The sequence below is a fragment of the Enhydra lutris genome, unplaced genomic scaffold (genome assembly GCF_002288905.1).
Source record: "Enhydra lutris kenyoni isolate GAN:26980312 unplaced genomic scaffold, ASM228890v2 scaffoldscaffold6, whole genome shotgun sequence".
NCBI lineage: Eukaryota > Metazoa > Chordata > Mammalia > Carnivora > Mustelidae > Enhydra > Enhydra lutris.
Genome location: NW_019154090.1, coordinates 18,082,437 through 18,105,491, shown reverse-complemented (window position 1 = coordinate 18,105,491; position 23,055 = coordinate 18,082,437). Strand labels below are relative to the sequence as shown.

The 23,055-nt window shown below is 43.4% G+C and overlaps 1 protein-coding gene across 1 annotated transcript in view; it reads right to left on the bottom strand.

Moving 5' to 3' along the window:
- Positions 1–23,055, bottom strand: part of LOC111141361 (chromodomain helicase DNA binding protein 6) — a 195,797-nt gene that overhangs the window by 125,205 nt on the left and 47,537 nt on the right. Inside the window, exons 2-3 of the mRNA XM_022493841.1 lie at positions 18,415–18,470; positions 6,208–6,728 (exon numbers count right to left, since the gene is read on the bottom strand). Coding sequence (XP_022349549.1) covers positions 6,208–6,728; positions 18,415–18,447 — 554 coding nt within the window. The 5' untranslated portion in view covers positions 18,448–18,470. The remainder of the gene's footprint in view (positions 1–6,207; positions 6,729–18,414; positions 18,471–23,055) is intronic.

Genomic DNA, 23,055 nt, shown 5'->3' with positions numbered 1-23,055 from the left:
GCCTGGCACATGGATGTATTTACCCACCTGAACGTTCCCCAAACCTGCTACTTTTGGGATTTTAGGGAGGCTTCCCCATATTGGCATGTTCAATTATTAACCCCACTTCCAGCCTCTCTCTCCTCTCTGGATAATGAGGGGTGGGGCTGAAAACTCCAAGCTTCTAATCGTGGTTGGTCTTTCTCATGACCAGTCACCATCCAGGAGTCTACCCAGCGTCACCCCACCAGAACAAAAGATGCTTCTAGTATTCTGATCACTTAGGAGTTTGCAAGGGTTTAGGTGCCTTTTGTCAGGAACAGGGTCACAGACAAATGGTAGAATAAGGAATGCTCTTAATGTTCTTAACAATGAAAAGATTACAACAGTTTCAGGAGTCTTGTGTCAAGGATGGGTCAAAGACCAATGTGAGAGTAAGAGATGAGACTGGTAATTCCATCACTCAGGAATGTACAAAGGCTTCAGGAACTCTGTGCCAGGAACCAGGGCAGAAACCAATACATGTAGTTCTTACCACTTCACAAGGCTCATCACACCGTTCGTCTCTTTTCCTCTTTTTGGTTTTCCATGACGAGCAGACGTTAAATATAAAAATGTAAATATGCTTCATTTTCCCAGTGATCTTTTATCTGTTTCTCAAAGGATGGTATAAGAACCAAGTACACTTTAATTATCTGGCAAGCTTTGGAATTTGTAGGTTCCTGGGTCGACCTCAGACCTAATAAATCACCCCCTCTGGGGAGGTAGTCTGGAATCTACTTTCCTAACAAGCTGTCCAGGTGATTCCTTAGGCACAGCAAAGTCGGAGCTTCAGAGATCCAAGCAGACGTTCCTCCACTTAGGCTAGTTCACTGTTCAGTTTCTTTCTTTTCTTTCTTTTTTCCTTTCCTAGCCTTTCCCTTCCTCTTCCCTTACCCCTACCTTTACCTTTTCTCCCTCCCTCTCTAGCTGTCTCTCTTTAAGATTTTATTTATTTGAGAGAGAGTGAGAGAGAGCATGAGCTGGGGAAGAGGCAGACTCCCCATCGAGCAAAGAGCCCAATGTAGGGCTTGATCCCGGACCCTGGGATCATGACCTGAGCCGAAGGTAGATGCCTAACCAACAGAGCCGCCCCAGTGCCCCCCCACTGGTCAGTTTCTTGACTTTTGAGAGAGAGAATATAAACTATTCTAACATAAGCAGAATTTCCAAAGCTCCAACAAAATGAACACCAACACTCAAGACCCTGACTTAAAAAAACCACCTCCAGCTCCATCCAAATGTTCAGCTTCTGATTTGAGAAGAGTGCAGCCTAAAGGGCCATCAACCTAGTCCTCAGGCACTCCTCCTAGATGTGGAGTAAGAACACCAGATGGCCTCATACACACTGGAATGGGTCGTCTTTCCTGCTCATCGAACCATGCTTTGATGCCATGAAGCTAAATTTACTAAAGGCTATCTCAAGAAAGAAAAGTATGAAATTCAATAGGCACACAGAAGCATCTGATCCTAAAACCGTTGCTGAGGACAGAATCCATTACATCTTGGAAGGTTTCTTAATGAGAAATTTCTTTGACCTCCCTAAGAACTGCCAAGGTGCTTTCCTAATACCGAAGCATTTTCCCAAAGCCCTATCGACATTCTATGGCCCCCCAGGATTGGACTTGATGCCTGCCTACCTTTTTAATGCCCTTGCTGCAGCCAGACAGGCCCTGTGTGTCTACGTCTGGAAAGGTCTGTGTATGTGTTTGGGTGTACAGGTGCATGTGTATCTTTGTCTATACATCTTCTTACACCAGTGGCCCCTTCCTCTTTGGGAAAAGGTACTGTAATTAAAAAACTGTAAAAGCAGTTAATCTATACTAAGTGAAACTTACGTATCAGAGTCAGGGAAATGACAGCCTTAACATGGCTTCTTCCTGGAAGAGCTTTTTTGCTTAAATTTTATTCAGTAAAGAAGTGCTCAAACTCCAAGATGCAGCAAGGGCATTAAAAAGGTAGGCAGGCATCAAGTCCAATCCTGGGGGCCACAGAATGTCGATAGGGCTTTGGGAAAATGCTTCGGTATTAGGAAAGCACCTTGGCAGTTCTTAGGGAGGTCAAAGAAATTTCTCACTAAGAAACCTTCCAAGATGTAATGGATTCTGTCCTCAGACGGTTTTAGGATCAGATGCTTCTGTGTGCCTGTGAATTTCATACTTCTCTTTCTTGAGACAGCCTTTAGTTTGAAGGGAAAGGAGGAGATGATAGTTGAAAGTTCGTTTCCCCCTTCTCTTACTTGGGCATTACTACTGACATCACCCTTGAAAAGGACAATCGGCTAGGCTCTGTCATCTGTTCAGAAGAGGAGACACGTGCAGAAGCAGCAGCATGGGAAAAAGCTGGAGCCACCTTACAGTCTCTAGAGGATTCGAGGACACTGTAGGTGCCAAACTGAAATTCTACAGAAGAACAGCCATTTCCTACAAATAAAAAAAAAATTTCTCTGACACTGGAACCTTCCCACCATTTTCTTTTCCCAACATTCCCTAGTGAGGCATAAACAGGTGCGAAGCTGCAGGAGAAAAAAGTGGGAGCTGGAGTCAAATCCCAACAGTGCTGCCCATGAGTCTTGTGTCTTAGACAAGTTATTTGTAAGATGTTCATTTCTTTAAAGTCGAGCCACTACCTACAATTATTTAACAATGGAAAAAAAAATAATGGGAGTTATTATATCTGACATGGGTCTTATTTTCAGGGAAAGAGCTCTATTCATTTGTTCTAGGAAAACAAATTATACACATAAGATCTATAGTGTATAAATACATAAATTATACATAATATATAAATATGCAAAGTATGTAAATTATATATTATAATACATAAATACATAAATGCTCTTAATGTACCGAACATCCTGGCAAACCTCTCTGGTGACTGACCCCCAAGAGCATACAAGACAAAGCACAGTGGTCCCGACCTCAGGCACTTAACTGATGTTGATGAGACAAGTCGTACACAATGACAGCTTATGACTGAAAGGCACCATCTGCGAAGGGCAATGTCCAGGACTGGGGATCAGGAGGTCTGAGTTTATGACACACCCCTGTACACAAGTCACCTCTCAGTGCATCTCCCTCTTCCTGGCTGCAGTATGACAGGTCAGACTCGCTCTCCTCAGTCTTCCCAGGGAAAAAGTCTCTGATTCACAACGTGGAGCAAGACTCCAAGTGCTATGGAAGAGGGGACACGCTAGCCCACTGGTTTGGGGAAGCTCTATGGAGAACTAGGATTTGCACTCAGATCTGGAAATGGAAAGGACTTGGGGTCCTAGGAGAAGGACAAGGGCGTCATGTGGGAGGATGAGCGATCCAGAAGAAACAAGACAAGTGTCTTCAGGGGCCAGTGACAACAGTCTAGCTGGTGAGGTCGCTTATCAGAGACCAGAAGTGGGGCTAGGGTCACACTCCAAAGGGTTTAAATAACAGAGAAAGGAGTCTGGACTTTGTCTTGGAAGCAGTAGGAACAACCGGAAGCTGCACAGCAGGCATAAACTGTTGGAGGAAATCTCATTTCCCGGTCCCCCGGTTTTACTCCTGAGGAGAGAGTAATAATGGCGACAGACTTTCAGCCCTTCTTCAAACTCCTCCCACGTCTCTGATCAGAGACCTCCCGGACTGGAGAGACAGGGAAAAGGAATAGCGCAGACACGGCCCAGCATGTGCTCCAGGCTTCAGTGCCTGCGGTTCTGGGGGACAAACTCAACAGAGGGAGTAACAAGCAGCCCCATTCCAGCCATGAGCTGGCTGGCGGAGGCTCTTCAACCTGGTTTATAATAACCGAAGTGATCACTGCAACTCCATCTTTGCTGACTATTTCCAAACTGATTTGGAAGGAAGAGAGGTGAAGGCATTTGACTCACCACCTTTTCCAACTACAAAGAGAAATAAGACATAACAGTGAGATTCACCGGTGGAAGCTGGCAAGATGAACCAAAGGTGGAAAAGACCGGAAGTCTTAAATCAATTACGGAGCTCCCACGATGATCCAAGTGCCCAGTGAATGATCGGCAACTACCAATATACCAGTCAGTACCTACTCAAATCAAAACATGCACCTGAGCCAATCTGCGAGAAAGCAAAGGAGAAGCATAAAAAAACTGAGACTCAATTCCCAACATTTTCCTTCAATTAATGTCCTTTCATAACTAAAACTGCTTCTGTTGACCAGTGGGATCTTTAATTAAAGGAACCAATGCCATTTGCTAAATATATAAAGGACAAGACATGAAAGGTTCACCAGGGCAAAATCCCACCAAGCTACACAGAATTCTATCATGTTACAAGTCAGTTTTACATAGGCCCCACATCAAGAGAGAAAGCCTCATGTAACTTGCCCACGTTGCTGAAGAGATAACCAGCTCTGCCAGCATCTTCTCAAAGGGTGTCTTCCGCTGCCAGAAGTCAGCAGCCCCTGAAAACACTACCAAGCACTTCTCCAGCTCACTTATACTGTATACAGCTTACTAAGATCACAGACAGTGATAACAGTATTGCTACACATATACAGGACACCTAAAGCTGTTCTGTGAAATGCCTCCTCGTGGCCCCCAAATTATGGCAATGTCTATATACTCATCTCCTTGTTTCATAGCTCACACAAAGTAAATGTGAAATGCTTTAAGCAGGTAAGTACAAGAGACCAGTGCTAGTGAGCTCAGATTCCTATGGCTTTCTAATCCCTTCTACAAACAGACCAAATCCTTAGCAGAGCTGTGAAAACTCTCCTCCCATGACCCTAATTCTAAAACACTATCCTCGGGGATTCCTCTGTTCTCTCAAAGTCACCCCACTAGCTCACATCTGCTGCTCCTTCACAAGTGTTACTGCCCTGAAGAACCATTTCAGCTTCTCCAAAGTAACTTGGAGATGAGAGTTATAGCAGAAGACAGAGACTCACCTCTGCCATGCCACACACACATCAGAGATCAGGGTACGCTCACTCGCTTCACTAAGAAACAGAGCCCGCAAGTTCCCTCTTAGTGAGAATCCTGATTTTTACCTACCTCTCTTGACCTTCTAGAAGGTACTTTAGGTCCACTGTCTATAAACTACATTCCTAGGATCCTCCCACACCACAAGCGGCTATGATAGACAAAAGATGCAATCCCCTGCCATGGAGAAGGGAATGAATGTTATAAGGCAGTTTTAACTTGGATTATGAAGTTATCCATCTGGTCCCAACAAAATCCTTTTGAAAACGAACGGAACTATATGGTAATTCTGAGTCATAGCATAAACCATCCAAAATGCTTTCCTTTCTTTAAAACTTAACTTCCTCCATGCCTGACTCCATACAGGTCTGATGGTCTCATTACTTTATGTCAACATTCCCGTCAATCTCTGGGTTTTTATAGGTGCTCCTGCTCTACATTCTGCCTCTGCACTGTGATTTTAGAAACTTAAATTCCTCAACTTCCTTTTAACTATGTAGAGGTTACATATTTTTTGCTTTACATTTCCGCACCAAGTTTAAATATAATGTTCTGCACGAAGAATTTAGAGAGACAAAATAAAAAAACATTCCATTTGTACACAATTGCAAATACGGAGTTTCCTGGGTGAAGAGGACCTGTGGATGCTGACAGGATATCTAGCCGGGACCCCTAATGCCGCCCACCCCATGCCCTCTGGACTCTCTACTGGGGTCTCTACTGGTCTCTACACACCCGCTCTTCCTGAGCACTACTCAGGTGTCTGGCACTGTGGTAGATCCTGAACGAGAGAAACACACCAGGAGCGGCCCCATACTAGAGAGTTTGTGGCCAAGGGAAGCCGGGCAGTCCTCTCCTGTCTGCGCACACCCACGGCTCTCCCAGACTGCCCGAACACTGATTCCTGGGACCGGGCACAGCCCTGGAAGCTGCCCCTCGACCACTCCACACTGCTGCTGTCCCTCAAACTACTGCCCTCCCTGTGTTGTACCTTGGATGTCCCCTCCCTTATACCCTGTGTGTGCGAAGGTATTTTCATTTTTCTTAATCCAAAAGGAATGTAAGAAACGGCAGGGCCAGTACTGAGGTTATCTTTCTCTCATCAGGAGGTGAGAAACTGGTTCATTTTGGATGAAGCAGAAGAGCTATGTCCAGGGGCTGGAGTAAGGCCAACAGCAAACCATTCTGTGCACACAGAGCCAAGCGTGCCGGGGTTTGGGGTGGGGGGGCGCACTGGGGGGTAGGGAGAGACGCACCTGGCCTTCTTGGACTTCGTCCTGGCTATGGAGTCAGCGCTGCTCCTCTTCTCTTTGGCCTCCTTGGTGCCCGAGGCCTCCCGGGGCTTCCGCGCTTTCTTGGCTCCGTCCTTCTGCTTAGGCTCCTTGGGCTCCTTGGCCCTTTTGGGCTCCTTGGCCTTGCGGGGTTCCTTTGGCTCTCTAGGTTCTCGCTTCCTCTTTGGCTTGGGCTCCCTGTCCTTGCTTCCCTTTGCTGTACCCTCTTGCTCTCCTGGATCCTTTTTCTTCCTTTTTTTCTTGACTCCAGTGCCTCCCCCTCCACTGTCCTCCATTCCATTATGCGATGTCATTTTCCTAGGAAAAAGGGTCTCGGCTTCCTCTTCTGCAGCATACAGGTCTTCCTGAGGCAAACAGTGACTGGCAACATCTTCGATTTTCTCTTCCTGATCAGTGCTGCGGTCAAACGGGGAGGGGGATTTGTAGTCAAAATTGACAGAGGCATCAGACATCGGGGAGTGATTCAGAACTTTTAAATTTGACAACTGTAAAAGAGAGAGAAACAAGAACATTACTTTTCCATTGCATGCTTCCTACAAAAGTGTTACGACGTCTGAATGCATGGATTTATTCAACATTTACTGATTTCCTACCATGTGTTAGTTATTCATGTGCTGGGTCTTGGGGAGATTGTGGCAACCAGGACACACTTTATTTGTGTTTGCCTCTGCCTTTGTGGACCTCCACCAAGCCACTGTTAGCATACAAAAAATTTGCATGTTTGGGAAAAAAAAAAAACACCAAAAAACAAAACCCAAACCCTACCACTCTGAAGGATTTCCATGTTGTGCGCCAAAATCTGAAACACCGTAGAAGTCCCACATCTAGAACAGACAATGATGATGTCCCACAAGGTACCTTTGGATCCTAGGCACACTGTTGACCCAGAACGGCATTTCTCACATGAGCACACAAAAGTTCTGCTCAAATGTGCTCATAAAAAAAAGTGGTATCACTGGATGGCAAGGGCGCAGTAGTAAACTTAGCGTGGTGCTGATTTCCCCAAATCTTTGCTTTCACTTATCTTCAAGCTGCATCAATACTCAGAAAGCCAGAAAGCCTGGATCATTCAAACCTACATCTTTTATTTTTCCTCTGTATGATCATCTAAGCCCCCAGATGCAGCACCAAATAACCTTTGGCCACTTGCAAAGCAAACAAACAAACAAAAAACCCCACAAACAAAAAACCCCACAAACAAAACCCCACAAACCAACCCCACAAACAAACCCCACAAACAAAACCCCACAAACAAACCCCACAAACCCCACAAACAAAACCCCACAAACAAAACCCACAAACAAACCCCTGCCCATATAGGAGAAAGCTTTACTGTGACAGACACCACGAGAAGGAATGTGTCACAGAAGCTGAGGCATCTTCCTAAAAAGGAAGTTCTGAAGCTGCTTTTGAGCACCATTAAATAAAGGTGCGGCTTCCCAAGGTGGCCACTTTCAGGAAACATCCCTTTGGAAGGAGAAGTCTCATCTCAGACTTTCAGGTCTGGTTACATAGGGTATATCTGTCGTTTCATAACCAAGCTAAGGTTGGCAATAATCCGATAATGTGGGTGCTGGTTTCAGGAAATAATTTAAGGAGAGCCTGGGAAGGACAAGCAGGCTTTCCAGGAAGCTGGCTACAATCATCTTGGCGTGATGGCTTAGGAACAGCACCATTTGTGACTAGCCCGCTCCCCTAACAAGAGGCTTGGTGTGTGCTAAAGGGCACAGACACTTGCTTAGGAGGCATGGCTTCCTTCCAGTGTTCGGGTTACCCAATCTGTGCCCAGACTTCCTGGCCCACCCTGGGAGTGGTGGAATGCAAAATTCAGCTGCATATTCCCCTCCAGTGTTCTGCAGCTCCCTTCCCTCGTCCAGGACTCCCAAACATAACACTGAGAGTCCCAGGAGAAAAAGATGAAAGAAAGGAAGGATTTTTTGGGATCTTTATCATAAATAAAGTCTAGTGTCATAAACAAGCCTAAGTCCAGAAGGAATTGGTCTTTCTGGCAGCATTTACTACTTGAAAGACAGAAAGAAAGAAAAAGAAAACAATACAGTTCAGTTTGACTACCTCACTGCTGACTCAGTGCTTAGGACGGCTTAGCAAAAGGAGAAGCTAAGCGAACTTAAAAGAAATTTAAAATCACCACAAGAAAGTAGTCCAGATGGTAGATTTTATGCTACACTTTTTACCACAATAAAAAGAAAAAAAAAAACAAGGCAATAAGAAACGTAGAGTGCATAACAGGTACCCTGGTGAAGCTCGAACCTGAGAGGACACAGCCATCCCTGGGATATTACTGAATTCTGTGCCAGGGACACCTGACCCCCAGGAAACAAGATATTGCTTAGTGTGCAAGGGTGGAAACACTAAAAAAGCAAGAGACACAAGTTAATTTATTAAAGAGGCTTTCAAAGATGACATATTCAAGACCAAATTCTACCAAGGCAGCTCTCTGTAGTTTTTATAAAAGTGGGACCTTTTTTTCAACTCGTACCCCATTTCAAGGTCTATCTTTTGAAGGCCAGGGCGTTCCAGAGCTGAGGCAGATGGAGGCAGGCAGTGGAAACTGGATATTCCATCACTAGGGCAGTAACAACAGCAACAGCTAACATTTGTTGGACATGTATCATACGGATATACTCAGAATTATGCAAACATGCTTCCTGATATCTCTATCTTCACAACAACCCTGAAAGGTCAGTATAAAGACACAAACAGACGACCACTGATGTTCGGTGACGTACCCACAGACATACACCTAGTGAGTAGAGGAATTTGGATCTGGACCTTCCAGCCAAGAGCTAGTGCTCACTTCACTGAGAACTTTATGACATACATCCCAGGAAACCACAATTGCTGGCCACAAGACCAGTGTGACTGAACTTCCTTAGAAATGTTAAATGGACTTGGCCTATACAACCATTTTGGGAAAAGGTCAGGTAGTTCTTATAAACATAAACATAGAACTAGCTGACATCCCAGCAACTCCGAGGAATCACAAATAGTTACCTGCTTTCATTTTACAGAGAAGACAGGTCAGAGAGATGAAGCAACTTGTCAAAAGGTCAGATTCCAGGGCACCTGGGTGGCTCAGTTGATTAAGGTCTGCCTTTGGCTGAGGTCATGATCTCAGGGTTCTGGGATGGAGCCCTGTGTCAAGCTCCCTGCTCAGCAGGGAGCCTGCTTCTCCTTCTGCCTCTGCCTCCCCCCCTCCCCCTGGCTTGTGATTTCTCTAATAATGAAATAAATTCTTAAAAAAAAGGAAAAAAAGGTTAGGATGCCTGGGTGGCTCAATTGTTTAAGTGTCTGCTTTCAGCTCAGGGCACGATCCTGGGGTCCTGGGATCGAGCCCTGCATTGGGGTCCCTGCTCGGCGCAAGCCTGCTTCTCCTTCTGCTTGCTGCTCCCCTTGCTTGTGCTCTCTCTCTCTCTCCCTAGCAAATAAATAAATAATTTTTTAAAAAGGTTATATTCCTAAGGAGTGGCAGAGCAGGGACATCCTACAGGAAGAAGGGAACCCCAAGAAACGCAGCACAATTAGTCAATGTTAAAAAAGGAGAAGTATCCCAAGAGGAAGATATTAGTATTGAAAAAATAAAACGAAATCCCCAAAGTCAATAACCCACCAGAAATGTTTTAAGACACCTTGTTGGGAAGCTTGGAAAAGACATCTGCTGAGGATTAAAAAATTTAACAAAAAATATTTCTTCCATGTGTCTCAGGGTCAATGGAAAAGAGTCAAAGGCCTCAATAAACTGTTTTCAGCCTCTACGAAGAAAGACAGTAAATCACCATTTGGAAAATGGCTCTAAAGGGAACAGACTGGCAATGATGGGCACAGTACCAACATTATTTTACAGTATACTGAAAATTTACTAAACAGAGATGAGCACCTACAACACAGGATGAAATGGAGAGGCCAACTATAAAAAACCAAACAAACAACAAAACAAAACAAAACAAAACAAAAAACCATGCAACAACACTAGCTCATAAACTGCACTATTAGCACTAAAACCCACTTCTTTGACTCAAAATTAGCAACCTATGATATTCCTGGAAAAGACACTTAAAGATACAAATCCAGATAAACTGGATTTGGGTCAGCTATAAAGGATTTAAGAACTCCAGAGAGATTATGGCCTAGGTCAATGGTTCCCAAACAGAGGTCCAAGGACAAACCAGGGTTATTCTCCCAAGAATCACTCGAGTACTTGAAAGTCAAAATAGACTCTAATTAAGAAAAATCACCCATGGTACAACATGGACAGACCTTGAAAATATGCTAAGTGGAAGAAGCCAGGTACAGAAGACTACATATTGTTTTAATTCCATTTATACGAAATGCCCAGAATAGGCATATCCAGAGAGACAAGAAGTAATTAGTGGTTGCCAGGGCCTGAGGGAAGAGGAAAAAAGGAGTGTCTGCTAATGGGCATATGGTTTCTTCTGGGGATGATGAAATGTTCTGGAATCAAATAGCGGTGATCTATATACAATCTTGTTACTATACTAAAAACTACTAAATTGCACAACTTAAAACTATAACAGAATTTACAGAATGTGAATTATATCTCAATTTTTAAAAATCCAATGTAAGAACAAATCGAAAATGGTCCTTTCAGACATCGCTGACAGCTCTGTCAACTATTAAAAAGACTTCTGCAGGGGAATATAGTAACAATACCAAAATTTTAATTATGGATATGCTTTTAAACTGAGCGATTTCTCTTTTACAGCACAAGCTAAGGAAACATTTAGGTTCTCTGAAGACTTAGAATATCTGATACATAATTACTAACGGGGGGTGGAAACACTATAAATAACCTATCTGTCAACCTTTAGTAAAATGTTTAAATTAATAGCACATCCATTATATGGGATAGTATTATGCAGCCATTGTTACATTATCATATTGTATTACATTATTATTAATTAAAAAGTTTTAGTTAACATAAAAAAAGTCCACAACATGTTGGAAAGTGGGGGGGGGGTCTATGATCTAATCCCATTTTTGTTTTTTAAAAATGCTATTTTTCAACACTAGCTTTTTAAAATAAAATTAGGACACATACCAAATGTTAACCATCATTATGTCTGGGTGATAGGACTGTGGGTAACATTCACTTCTTTCTTTATAACTTTCTGAAAGTTATTATTTGTTTCCATCTGTCTCCCATGATGAGAATGTAAGCTTCAGTAACTGAGGTATTCCCCAATCTTTGTGGCTTATGATAAAACTCCATCATACAGTTATTGAATGAAATGAGTATTTTCAATTCGAAAAACAGAAAGAAGTCTATAAAATTGTACATGTAAATAAAAAAAAAACCAACAAATTCCTGTGTATAGAAGAAAGAATGGAAGAAAATCAACAAAAAGGCTGTGCAAATTTAGTTGTTTAATTTTTCTACATAGACATCTACATTTTCAGTAGATGTAGATTGCTCTCTTTTAGTAATTTCTTCAAATACTATTTTTAACATAAAAGTCTATAACTAAATGAAAGATTTCCTATATAAAGGAAATGCATCATGGAAGAATGTGTATTTTTGAACTTCAAAGATATTTAATCATTATTGAGGTGAAATAGATTCTTTAAAAATAGATACTGAAGACACCTAAGAGGAAAGGTCATTTGGAAATTCTTCTAGGGGACTTGACTATTTCTGACCCTTGACCCAGGAGAAAGTCCCCATCTAGAAATGCAGTCTCCCTTGTTGGAAATAGCAGCTCCTTATGAGGACCATGCCTGGAAAGAAGAAAATATAGCCACCCTGTAAACACAAATCCTGCAATACCTGTAATAAAAATATTTTCACATCTATGTAACAGAAAAATCTTAAAAGACTTTAATAATGAACAGGAAAAGCTTTCTTGCCAGACAATTCATACTCCTCCAAACTACCATGATTCAGGAACCGAAGGCCGAATACGAGAGGCCCCAGCACTGCGCTCACACTTGACTGAGTGCCGGCAAAGAGAGTGCTCACTGCCCTCTGGTCGGAAAGCGCCCCGCACGCCCTCCATCCCAAAGCACTTCGGTGTGTCTTTCACCCGGGGTGAGCGAGGCCCAGCTCCTGCTGCTGTCTGCTTCATAGTCTACCATCTTTTCCAGCAGGAAGATGAAAATGCTCTATGTTTAGACTTACTTAATGTCAAGAAATTAGCTTAGAATAGCTTATCTAAATTTGAGAACTTCTGACCTTTTTTAACATCTAAATAATAAAAATGAAAATAAGATCCACTACTATTATTAATGATTCGGTCTGTAGACATTTTCAGGTGGCAAAAGTTATTTTCCAATTAAAATTTGGACTGTCTTACTCTTTCACCTTCACTTTCTTCTAAAAGAATATTTCCTACGGTTATCTGACCATGGGATAGACTAAAGGCGAAAACCCACACTCCCTCGCCTTACTGCCCTTGCACTGGGCTCAGTCATTTGGCAAGCAAGCTGTGCTGGGTGAGCAAGACCCAGGAACAATGTCCAACTGTGTGTGTGTGTGTCCTTCTGTGTTTCCTCCTCCATTTAGAATATTCAACCCCTCTTTACCCAGAAGTGCTGTGCTCTGGATGACAGAGCAAGGATTCTGACCCTGATGTGGCTCCTCACATAGTCACAGCTGGTTAGCGCCAGGAGGAGGGGAGGTCAGTTTCAAGGCATCTACGGATAATGCAGGTATAGGTGTCCATGGGGCTCTCGGGTGTAACTTCCAAAAGACATTTTTCCTCCCCCCCCTTTTTTTTTTAAGATTTTGTTTGTTTGTTTGTTTGTTTGAGAGACAGACAGAGCATGAGCAGGGACAGAGGGAGAGGGAGAAGCAGACTCCCTGCTTAGCAGGGAGCCTGATTCGGGGGCTCAATCCCAGGACCCTGAGATCATGACCCAAGCTGAAGGCAGATGCTTAACACCTGAGCCGCCAGGCACCCCCTCCGAAAGACATTTCTACAAGAATGAGTCAGAGAAGAATGGACAAAGAGAAAACAGGACCAAAACCTGCCAAGCATTAATATTAAGGGTCCCCAAAGGAAGACCTACAGAGAGGGTGAGAAAGAGCGATCTGGTCAGTGATGTAGTGGGGAAAAAGTAAGAAAGCGTGGTATCACAGAAGCCAGAAGATGAGAGCGCTTCCAGACAGAATGACTACAGGCATCCAATGCTGCTGAGAAGCTGGTAAATTAAGGACTGAAGAGTGGTGGACGGATGTGCGAACTTCAAACTCCCTCTTGCCAGAGTCCCAGAATCGGTCATTCTTAGTCCCCACCTCTATTATCACACTTTTGCATTTAAAACCCAGGAGTGGGGGGGCATTTTGCTCTCACCATGTTTCAAGAGTCTTAGAGATTTAACTTCTCCAGACCTGCAAAGTCAATCTAAACCTTGTTAATTCCGGGCAGTAACAAAACCCGGGGCAGGCAGATTATTAAATTTAGATGCAGACAGTGAAGAGTAAGAAGGAGAGAGAGAAAACAATACTTCCCAAGCACCCTGCCCGCCCTCCAGTAATGCTCCCCATGTGACCATTCACATCCACAGGCCCAGCGACAGATATATGTAATTTCTTTTCTTCACAGGATGCTTTTAAACCTTCCCTTCTTTAGGCTACGCAATCCTAGTTTCATCCATCATACTTCATATGAAGTAAGTCGGTGTTCTTTTACCGTCCTCATTGCTGTGCTCAGGCTTCTCAAGTATGTTTCAGAACACAGAACGAATTAGGGCAACAACAAAAAACTGTCAAGGTATGTCAAAAGATAGAGAAAAACAGTCAATGCTCAGATTTCTTTTCTTTTCTTTCTTTCTTTTTTTTTTTTTTGGAGGAGGAGGAATTTGGGTAAGGTCCATTTTAAGTCCTTTTTGAAACATGACTCCAGGGTGAGGCTGTTTAAAAGCTTGCTTCTACTGAGAAATTTACTAACACTCCCTCTGTAGGCATGCTGAAAAGGCCTTCCAGTGACTGCCAAATGGAAGGTCTGGCTGGTATCAGCTTGTATCTTAAGACCCTCTGCAATATGACACTGAAAAATCTAAGAAATGAATTATTTATTCATCCATATGATCAACTTTGCTACTCCTCTTTCACTGTTCTGAGCTGTAGTGATGTATATTGGTGGTATACACCATCTTAGGGAGGGGAGTTCTCACCTTCCCCCCCACCACATAGCACATCTGGGACTAATTCGTTTGGGAATCTGATGGCCAGCTCAATCCATCATGCTTTTTTTTAAAGAGTTTATTTATTTAATTAGAGAGAGAGAGAGAGTGCAAGTGGGGGGGGCAGAAGGAAAAGAGAGAGAGAGAGAATCCCAAGTAGACTCCACACCAAGCACAGAGCCCAATGCAGGGCTTGCTCTCACATCCTGGAGACCACAACCTAAGCCAAAGTCAAGAGTCATATGCTTACTCAACTGAGCCAGGCACCCCAATCCAACATGCCTCTTTTTTTTTTTTTTTTTTTTTTTAGAGAGAAATCACAAGTAGGCAGAGAGGCAGGCAGAGAGAGAGAGGAGGAAGCAGGCTCCCTGCTGAGCAGAAAGCCCGATGTGGGGCTTGAACCCAGGACCTGGGATCATGACCTGAGCCGAAGGCAGCGGCTTAACCCACTGAGCCACCGAGGCGCCCCGTCCAACATGCCTCTTATCTTAGTTTATCTCTGGTCACCACCCAAAATTTAGCACTCCACACTCCAGGCCCTTCCACTCTCCTTTACTCTCATATGCTTCATCTTCCCAAACCCAACCATCTACCACTCTCTTCTCTCCCAAGCTTTCCTCCTGGATCTTCAGGAACAACCTGACTAAGCCTGGCTCTACCCAGAAGACTCCATCTCTTGGAAACCTTCTCAGATTCTCTGGTGGAGCTGACGTGCCCCAAACCTCCACACTCCCCAGTTCCACAGCGTCACTCCTCCACCCACAGTGCAGAACCCTGAGTCTTCTGAGGCTTCTGCCACTCCTACTCTAACTGCCTGTTTGTAACCAGACTAAACTTCCTTAAGAAAAGAAAACCTAACTTTCTGTCAGTTTTGTAGCTGGCCCCACACAGACCCTCAAATATTTTCTGATGACTAACTGCTGGAAAAACTCAACAAATATTTGTTTAGTGAACAAATTACATCCATATTCACTCTAGAGAAGGAAACAGGGTCTAATAATCCCAAGGTTGTTGAGATTCCCACCATATATCTGAAGAAAACACTTTCCCCTGCACCTTTTCATTTTCTGGAAGTCTCAGAATAAGGGGCTCTACTGATCTGACTTTTGGTCATGGGGTCTGGAGAGAAGGTTCTCTCCTAACTACTGCAAGTCTAGGTTAACCTCCTGGTCAGGCTCCAGGTTTTAATCCTATACTTATTCCTGTTGCACTCGTGCTCACGAACTTTCCTCTACATTGAATATGTGCACCAAAAACCCACTTACCACGTACCATATATCAAATGATATTAACCATATCTTGTACGTCTCTCAGTGCCATGCAAGGAGCTGGGATGAGTAACAATCAGTACTTCCTTACCGTAGGTTTGTTACCGCTAACATGAACTACAGCTCTTCCCCTTACAAAGCAGTCGTTACTCCACAACAGTAGTGGTGCAAGGGTTTTCAGTGATTAGAGTTCACATCTTATTCCTCTAGCAAAATGTTTCTCTGCCTAATACCGCTTGGTCTTCTTAGGGATTACAATGTATACATTTCTTAGTAGAAGAAGTTTATTTTTGATACAGATAAAAGACTATAGCAACCGAGTGACTACTTTTTAAATATTTTATTAACGTCTATTTTTCTTGCAACACTTCTTTAGACAATACAGAGTCAATCTCTAAACCCTTTGTCCTTGGCACACTACTCCCGTTATGCCCTTTCTGGTTAATAAGAAGTATGATTATTTATTACTAAGTTCTGCATAACTTGTAAAATCTTTCATCCCCGTTTAATTTACCTTGATAAAATTTTGGACAAGGAAATGAGGATTTTTCAAGATCAGAACACATTTAACATGTTGTTTTCCACCTCCAGAGAAGAGGAAAAAGGAATTGATAGGAAGGAGGGTTTTTAAAGAGTGGACATTTTATTTGCTGTTACTTCTAACACCTTAGAAACACGGTAAGGGAAATGACAAAGTCTGATGGTTAATTTTCTCATTCTACTGGATGATTTCCTTGCCACTGACACACTGAATGCCAAGTACTTGATAAGCCATCCTATTTAATCCAATACCTTAGAAGGCATGTATGATTGCTTCCCTCTAAGTGATAGGAAAACAGGCTGAACTTGTCCAAAGTCACACAGTGATATGGTAGTCAGTTTCAATCTCCTTCTACCAAATTCTCTGTCAGGCAGTGAACTCTACACATGTGCTCAATCCCGGTACCTAGAGATTGCTTTGGCATGAACCTAAGTTTCTATTTCCATGCCCTGTAGTTCAGTCATCAGTATGGTCTATCACCTGGAAAAGAAGCAGGATCAATTCCTCCTGAAAGTAACTCCACTGAATTAACTTGCTCCTCTACCATAGCTAATACTAATTTTTAAGGAGAAACCCTGCCCCATTGGTCAATACTACAGTCGAAACGAAAACTTATCTAACTGAGGCTGTGTGATAGCAGGCTGACAGGCTAAGGTCTTCATATGAACCAGTAAAATCTCAAGAGAAAGAAACATAAATTCATGCTGGTGTAATTCTGGTAAAGAGTTTTCTTAGGGAGAGGGGTGCCTGGCTGGCTCAGTTGGTTGAACATGAGACTCTTGATCTAGAGGTCATCAGTTCAAGCCCCATGCTGAGTGTAGAGATCACTTTAAAAAAAAAAAAAGTGTTTTAACTGAAACAAAAGCTTACCTTAAAGAATGTTTAAAACATTAAATAAGCAGAATGTTTTAAGAAACATACACCTGCCCATATATCATAAATGATAGTTTTGAAGGTTTGGGGTTCTCTTCAGTCATGTGTTCTTTTTAACTAGGTGGATATGCTGTGATATAAACAGTCCCCTGTTTGATGGACATGAACGTTCATTTCCATTTCTGTGCTATAAGCAAAGCAGCAGTGAAAATCTTTGTTCACCCAGTCGACACCTGTTTGAGTATCTCCATAGGATAAACTCTTGGCAGATGGGACTGCACTAGCTGTGGCGTTTGTCTACCAGCTGAGGACGCTCGAGAGCCAGGATGGGAAGAAATCAGTGTGGGGGACTAGGTTTAGTCATCGCTCTTCCTGTTGAGAACTGGCAGCAGACCTGTCGATTTTTTCCTAAAACTATTTGTTTTGGTTTGGTTTCATAAGGACCTATCCACTGGGACAGACCAGAGAGTAATCCTTGTAACCATATCCCCAGGTCGCCCTGTATCTGACTAGTCAGTGCTCCCCAGAAACAGAGAGCAAAGTGGCTGATACCAACCAACCTCTTTGCACAGAGTCTCCGTGAAGGCCAGGGGTTCGGATATCCCCAGTTACCGGACTGTCCTTCAATTCTGTAAGAGGAAAACCAGCCCTTCAGAAGACAGTCTGTTTCTAAGAGACTAAGTACTCCTCCCTGAGCCACACTGGTTGGGGTCTCTTGGTTCTTCTGAATAGGGAACCAGAAGTCTCAACCAGGGAAAGATTTTGGCAGGATGAGTCACGCTGGCCAAATGTTTTTTTTTTTATCAATTCTCCCCTTCACGAAATCAAATGCCAAATAGTTGGTGTTCACATCCTTCTAATTAGTTCACTATTTTGTCTAGGAGGAAACTTTCACAGGTCATTATGAGTATGACTTTTCTAAATGAGAATGCTTTTAGATTAAGCAAACATCCAGAAAGATAGATATATAAACTATAAAGAATTGACCACATCTCAGAAAGCTTTTCCACGGGAGGAAAAAATTTCTCTTCCATATAGCTAATTTTGAATAATATTTTGACTTACAGTTTTCATTATACTTATTCCCATATGGAGCTGACCTGAGCATAAGTAAAAATTAAGTCATTCAAAACACAGCTCTCAGTCACCAGGTGGAGAACGGGGAAAAGCAGCAGCAGAGTAACCGCCAGAGGCTAGAAGCTAAGCCCTAACTGCCAGCAACTGTACAGGGTAATATGGGGATAAAGAAGCATCGGGGAGCATAGGCTGGGTGCATTCACTTAAAGATATGTGATTGAAAAAAAAAAAAGATATACGATCACTTACCTGCTTCTCTTTCTTTTGTATTTTCATTATCATCTATTGAAGGAAGATACTTGTATCTCTAAAAGATAAAAAAGGAAAAAAAAGGCAAGGATTACGGTAAAATCCAAAATGAAACATTTAAGGTGACCTCAGGATTAACTGTGACATATTTAGAAAACACAGAAATGAGGTTGCTTCCACAGAACATTTACAATCGTGTAACAACAGTCAATAGCCACCCCTAGAGTATGGTTTTTTGTTTTTTTAAGATTTTACTTATTTAATTGACAGAGAGAGGGAGAGAGGAAACATGCAAGGGAAGTGCCAGAGGGAGATGCAGGGAGCACAACGTGGGGCTCAATCCCAGATCATGACCTGAATCGAAGGCAGATGCTTAACCGACTGAGCCACCCAGGTGTTGTGTCCTCCCACCCCCATGGTCCTAACCCTATCTAACCCTAACCCGAACCCTAACTTACTGCTTCAGATGGGTGGAGTCAAAAAGAAACTATCTTTGTAGGTAAAATAAGTTATAAAAGATGCTGGCCTATTAAATTACAAAGTAAACTAAAAGAGGAATCTTAAAATAATGATGTGACTATACTGAGAGGAGTGGAAGAGGGGCATAAAAATAAGTCCTCACTTCTTCTGGAAGGAAATCAATAAAATATGTCACAACTGATAAATCAAGAAATAAATCAAGAAATAGAAATATACACTGTAAAAAAAAAAAAAGAGAGAGAGAGAGAGAGCTAAAGGATTTAAGTGGGTTCTCTTGAAGGCCAGAGAGGGAAGCTGGTGTGAGACAGGACAGGTCAGTCTGCCATGGCATCACATACCCCCTGATGTCTGAAACCACGTACATATGTTATTTGACAAAATAAGTTCCATTCCAGTATTTGGTAGTTTTAAATGACCGATTTTACTGTAACAGATTTAAGCCCCCATCTCCGCCCCAACCATAACACTCATGATGACACTGAACTTTTTTTGTAAATGACTTTTGAGGACCACAGCAGTTAAGAGCCCGGCTTTAGAGGTCCAGGAGTGCTCTGGGACATCCCAGCAACCAGAAAGAACCCTAGTCTAAGAAATCTGGAATCTGGGGCTACCTGAATCACTAACTAGTAGTCCCTCAGGTCTAAAGTTCTCACCTTCCTCATATACAAACAAGGGAGGAATCCCAGAATTTCAGCTCCCAGTTCTAGCCTGGATACAGATACTGCCTTGTGTTTATTGTGTACTTTGATTTCCTGGACGTCCCACAGAGCTACAGAACACCACTCCCCCAGGAAACCATCCCGGAGGCACATAATTATCCTTATGTTCATAATTATTTCTTATATCCCAATGAGCATGATGTGTAGGCAGTAGGCAGAACTTAAGATTAAAGTGTGAGGGATTGTTTTTTAAATGAGTTCATGATGTTTGATGCAAACTGAGGAAAATGAAGGATCTGTGATTCCAAGCATCCTTGGAGCCACAATTACAGTTTATCAGTTTAACGTCTGTCCACTTGGTTTTTTCCTCCAAGAGTCAGAGGGATTTCCTGTAAGAAGAACCATAGGGGGCACCTGGGTGGCTCAGTGGGTTAAGCCTCTGCCTTCAGCTCAGGTCATGATCTCAGGGTCCTGGGATCGAGTCCCACATTGGGCTCTCAGCTCAACAGAGAGCCTGCTCCCCCCGCCCGCCTTCTGCTCTGCCTACTTGTGATCTCTCCCTCTCTCTGTCAAATAAATAAATAAAATCTTAAAAAAAAAAAAATAAGGAAGAACGATAAAATGCTATCAGGATATTGCTATTCCCGAACAACACAGCTTCCAAGGAGCTAACAAGCTGCAAAGTGGACAGAGTTGGGGGAAAGGGAAGAGGGCAGAGAAGAATCGGCCAAATCAGGGAAAGGGAAAGTCAAGTTAGAAATGATGATTCTAAGAACTGCTGTGATGATTAGCATTTGATGAAACAAGTATTCACTTCAAGAAAACCATGAAATCCAGAGAAATGGTAAGTGCTCTTAACCAGGGCAGTTAAAAGAATTTTACCCCTAATATTCATCATCCTGGAGTCAGCTCTAGGTAAATTATGTTAGCACAAGTTTATCTCCTTTATCTGTTGTCAACTTCAAATCATCAACATTCTCACCCATCACAAATGGCCAGAAATTCTGAAATGAAGAAAGAAGCTGGAAAAATAAATTCCAGCTAATAAAAAAGGAGCAGCGGCGCCTGGGTGGCTCAGTCGGTTACACGTCTGCCTTCGGCTCAGGTCGGGCTCCCAGCTGGGTGGGAAGCCTGCTTCTCCCTCTCCCACTCCCCCTGCTTGTGTTCCCGCTCTCGCTGAGTCTCTCTCTGTCAAATAAATACATAAAATCTTAAAAAGAAAAGGAATATTATCAATCGGACATAAGCACTCAAAATTCTGCCCAACAAAATTAAAATCAGTCATTTAAAAAACTACAGAAAACCCCACCAATGCCAATAAAAATTATTTTTTTAACATCTAAAGAATAAGTATACTGCAGAAGAGCCATCAAGAAACCGTTTCTGATTAAGTATGACTAACTAGCATGCACAAAAGCGGGGCCACAGCATTGACAGGAACGTGTGGAAAACAGGTCCAACTTATCATCGCTAATGGCACTTCCCTAATTGTTTCAAGCTTTCTGAGGAGCACTCAGGCAAGGTGCCACTGGATCTATAAACTGTTGAGTCCTTTTATCTGCCGATTCCACTTTAAGGAATACATGGCGAGAAATAAGCCAGTAGGAAATAAAGCTGGGCCATGGAGGAAGGCCAAGGAGGAGGCGGGAAGTGTGAACGTGCCCATCGCAGCGGAGCCCGGGCAATGGGGGGGGCCACAAGGATCACAGGCCCACCGGCTCTCGGGCCTGTGTCATCACTGGACCTGAGCCCACCAGAGAGGGAAGAAAAGGACAAGCTGGAGAGACGAGGAAGAGGTGGGCTCACCCAGGTATGGCTTGAGTCTGATGACCCGACAAAGAGAAAGCTTGGGAAAAAAGGGGTGGTGACGGACTCTTCCCCAAATTTCCCAGCCGCCAATTTGTTCACGGGCAAGATCCTACTACCAGCACCTTTACTCATACTCAGGCTGCATAGGTAACCCCACGACATCCTCTGCGAGAGAGAGAGAGAGAGAGAGAGCGAGCGAGCGAGAGCGAAAGCGCGGGTGTGAAATCCGAGTGCGGTTACTGTAAGAACAACGGCTCTCCTTCCCTGGACACGAGCTCCGACAAACCTCACATGACGACTGTGAAATCCTTCACAGCCCCCTGATGGATCGCCACATGCCAGCACGTCGCCCCCTACAAAATGGCAGACATCGTCAGCGACATCAGTGGCTGTTCAATAAGCATTTACTGACTTCGATCTCTCCAAACAGTATCTAATACTTTACAAAGCACCGCCTCGAGTTACCTCTACTTTTTTAACCCCCTTGAATGGCACACGTTTAAACAATATAAAACTAAAACTATATCATCTTTTTGCAAGGCTATACGCAGCAGGAATGGACGGACAAATAGAAGCCAACACGAGTCCTTCCACACAACACTACAAGTGGCTTCCCAGCTTCTGAGGCTGTGCTGCCCTCACTCTGGAGCGGCGAGCAGATCCTCTGGGCACAATAAAGAACAAAGGAACTTCGGGTCCCACAACTCAATCAGAGAGAGAATACAGACATATTCGGAAACACCCAACTACGTGCACAAACCAGGAAATTCATCTACAGGGAGGCAAATAACATGTACGCCTTCTGAACTGTAAGAAAACTGGCAGGACTCCGGCTTTCCTCACTGCGTTGCAGTGCTTTTGTATGAACCTAGCCTTTGATTACCTCCACGAGATAACCTGCTAACAATGTAAAAAGCAAATGTAAAAACTCCCATTCCTTCTTACACGCACTCAACTAACAATGCTTCTGTTAAGAAAAATGGGGGCCAGGTTTCAGCAGTAACATTTTGAAAGCTACTCTGTTTTATTCCTTTCTCTCTCTCCAGTTCAAAAACCCTGCAAGCGCACCTGTGCCATTTCGAAGTTCCTCTGAGCTGTGTTACGGACACTTTGAAAAATAAATAAAACATCAGGTACACACTATTCCACCATTCATCCAGAAATTATCTCTATTTACTCTACCTTGAGAATTCTGCCATCCCAACAATCCCCGCTCAGTCCCGGGGGTCTATTTCAAGAACATGGGTTTGACACACGCAGACAAGTGCACAGACGGTACACTGCTCCCACAGTCCTTTATATTCACAAGGGCGGCACGAGACACGTCTGACCGCAGGGAGAACAAGGACCTTTGCTGTCAACAGGCTCCCAGGCCTTGAACTCTATCAGGCCCTTTGGAGCAAAGAGTACCTGGGAGGCAATTTTAAAAATCAGGCACACCTCAGAGTTTCCACAGTGAATATGTATTTTTACCATCTATCTATGCCCACCCTCACCCCTAAGTCTGGTCCCTAAGAACCGCTCTGACGACCACAGGCGCAGATAAGGTGACCCCACACGATTACAGGGTGGGGATTTTAGAAGGGAAAGGAACAGAACATGGGCAACAACTCACCTGGGGAGAGTTTATGAAAAGGGCAGACAGGTCTTGGGTAATGCCCCCTTCCTTAGAGCCCTGTTCAAGGACCCCTTA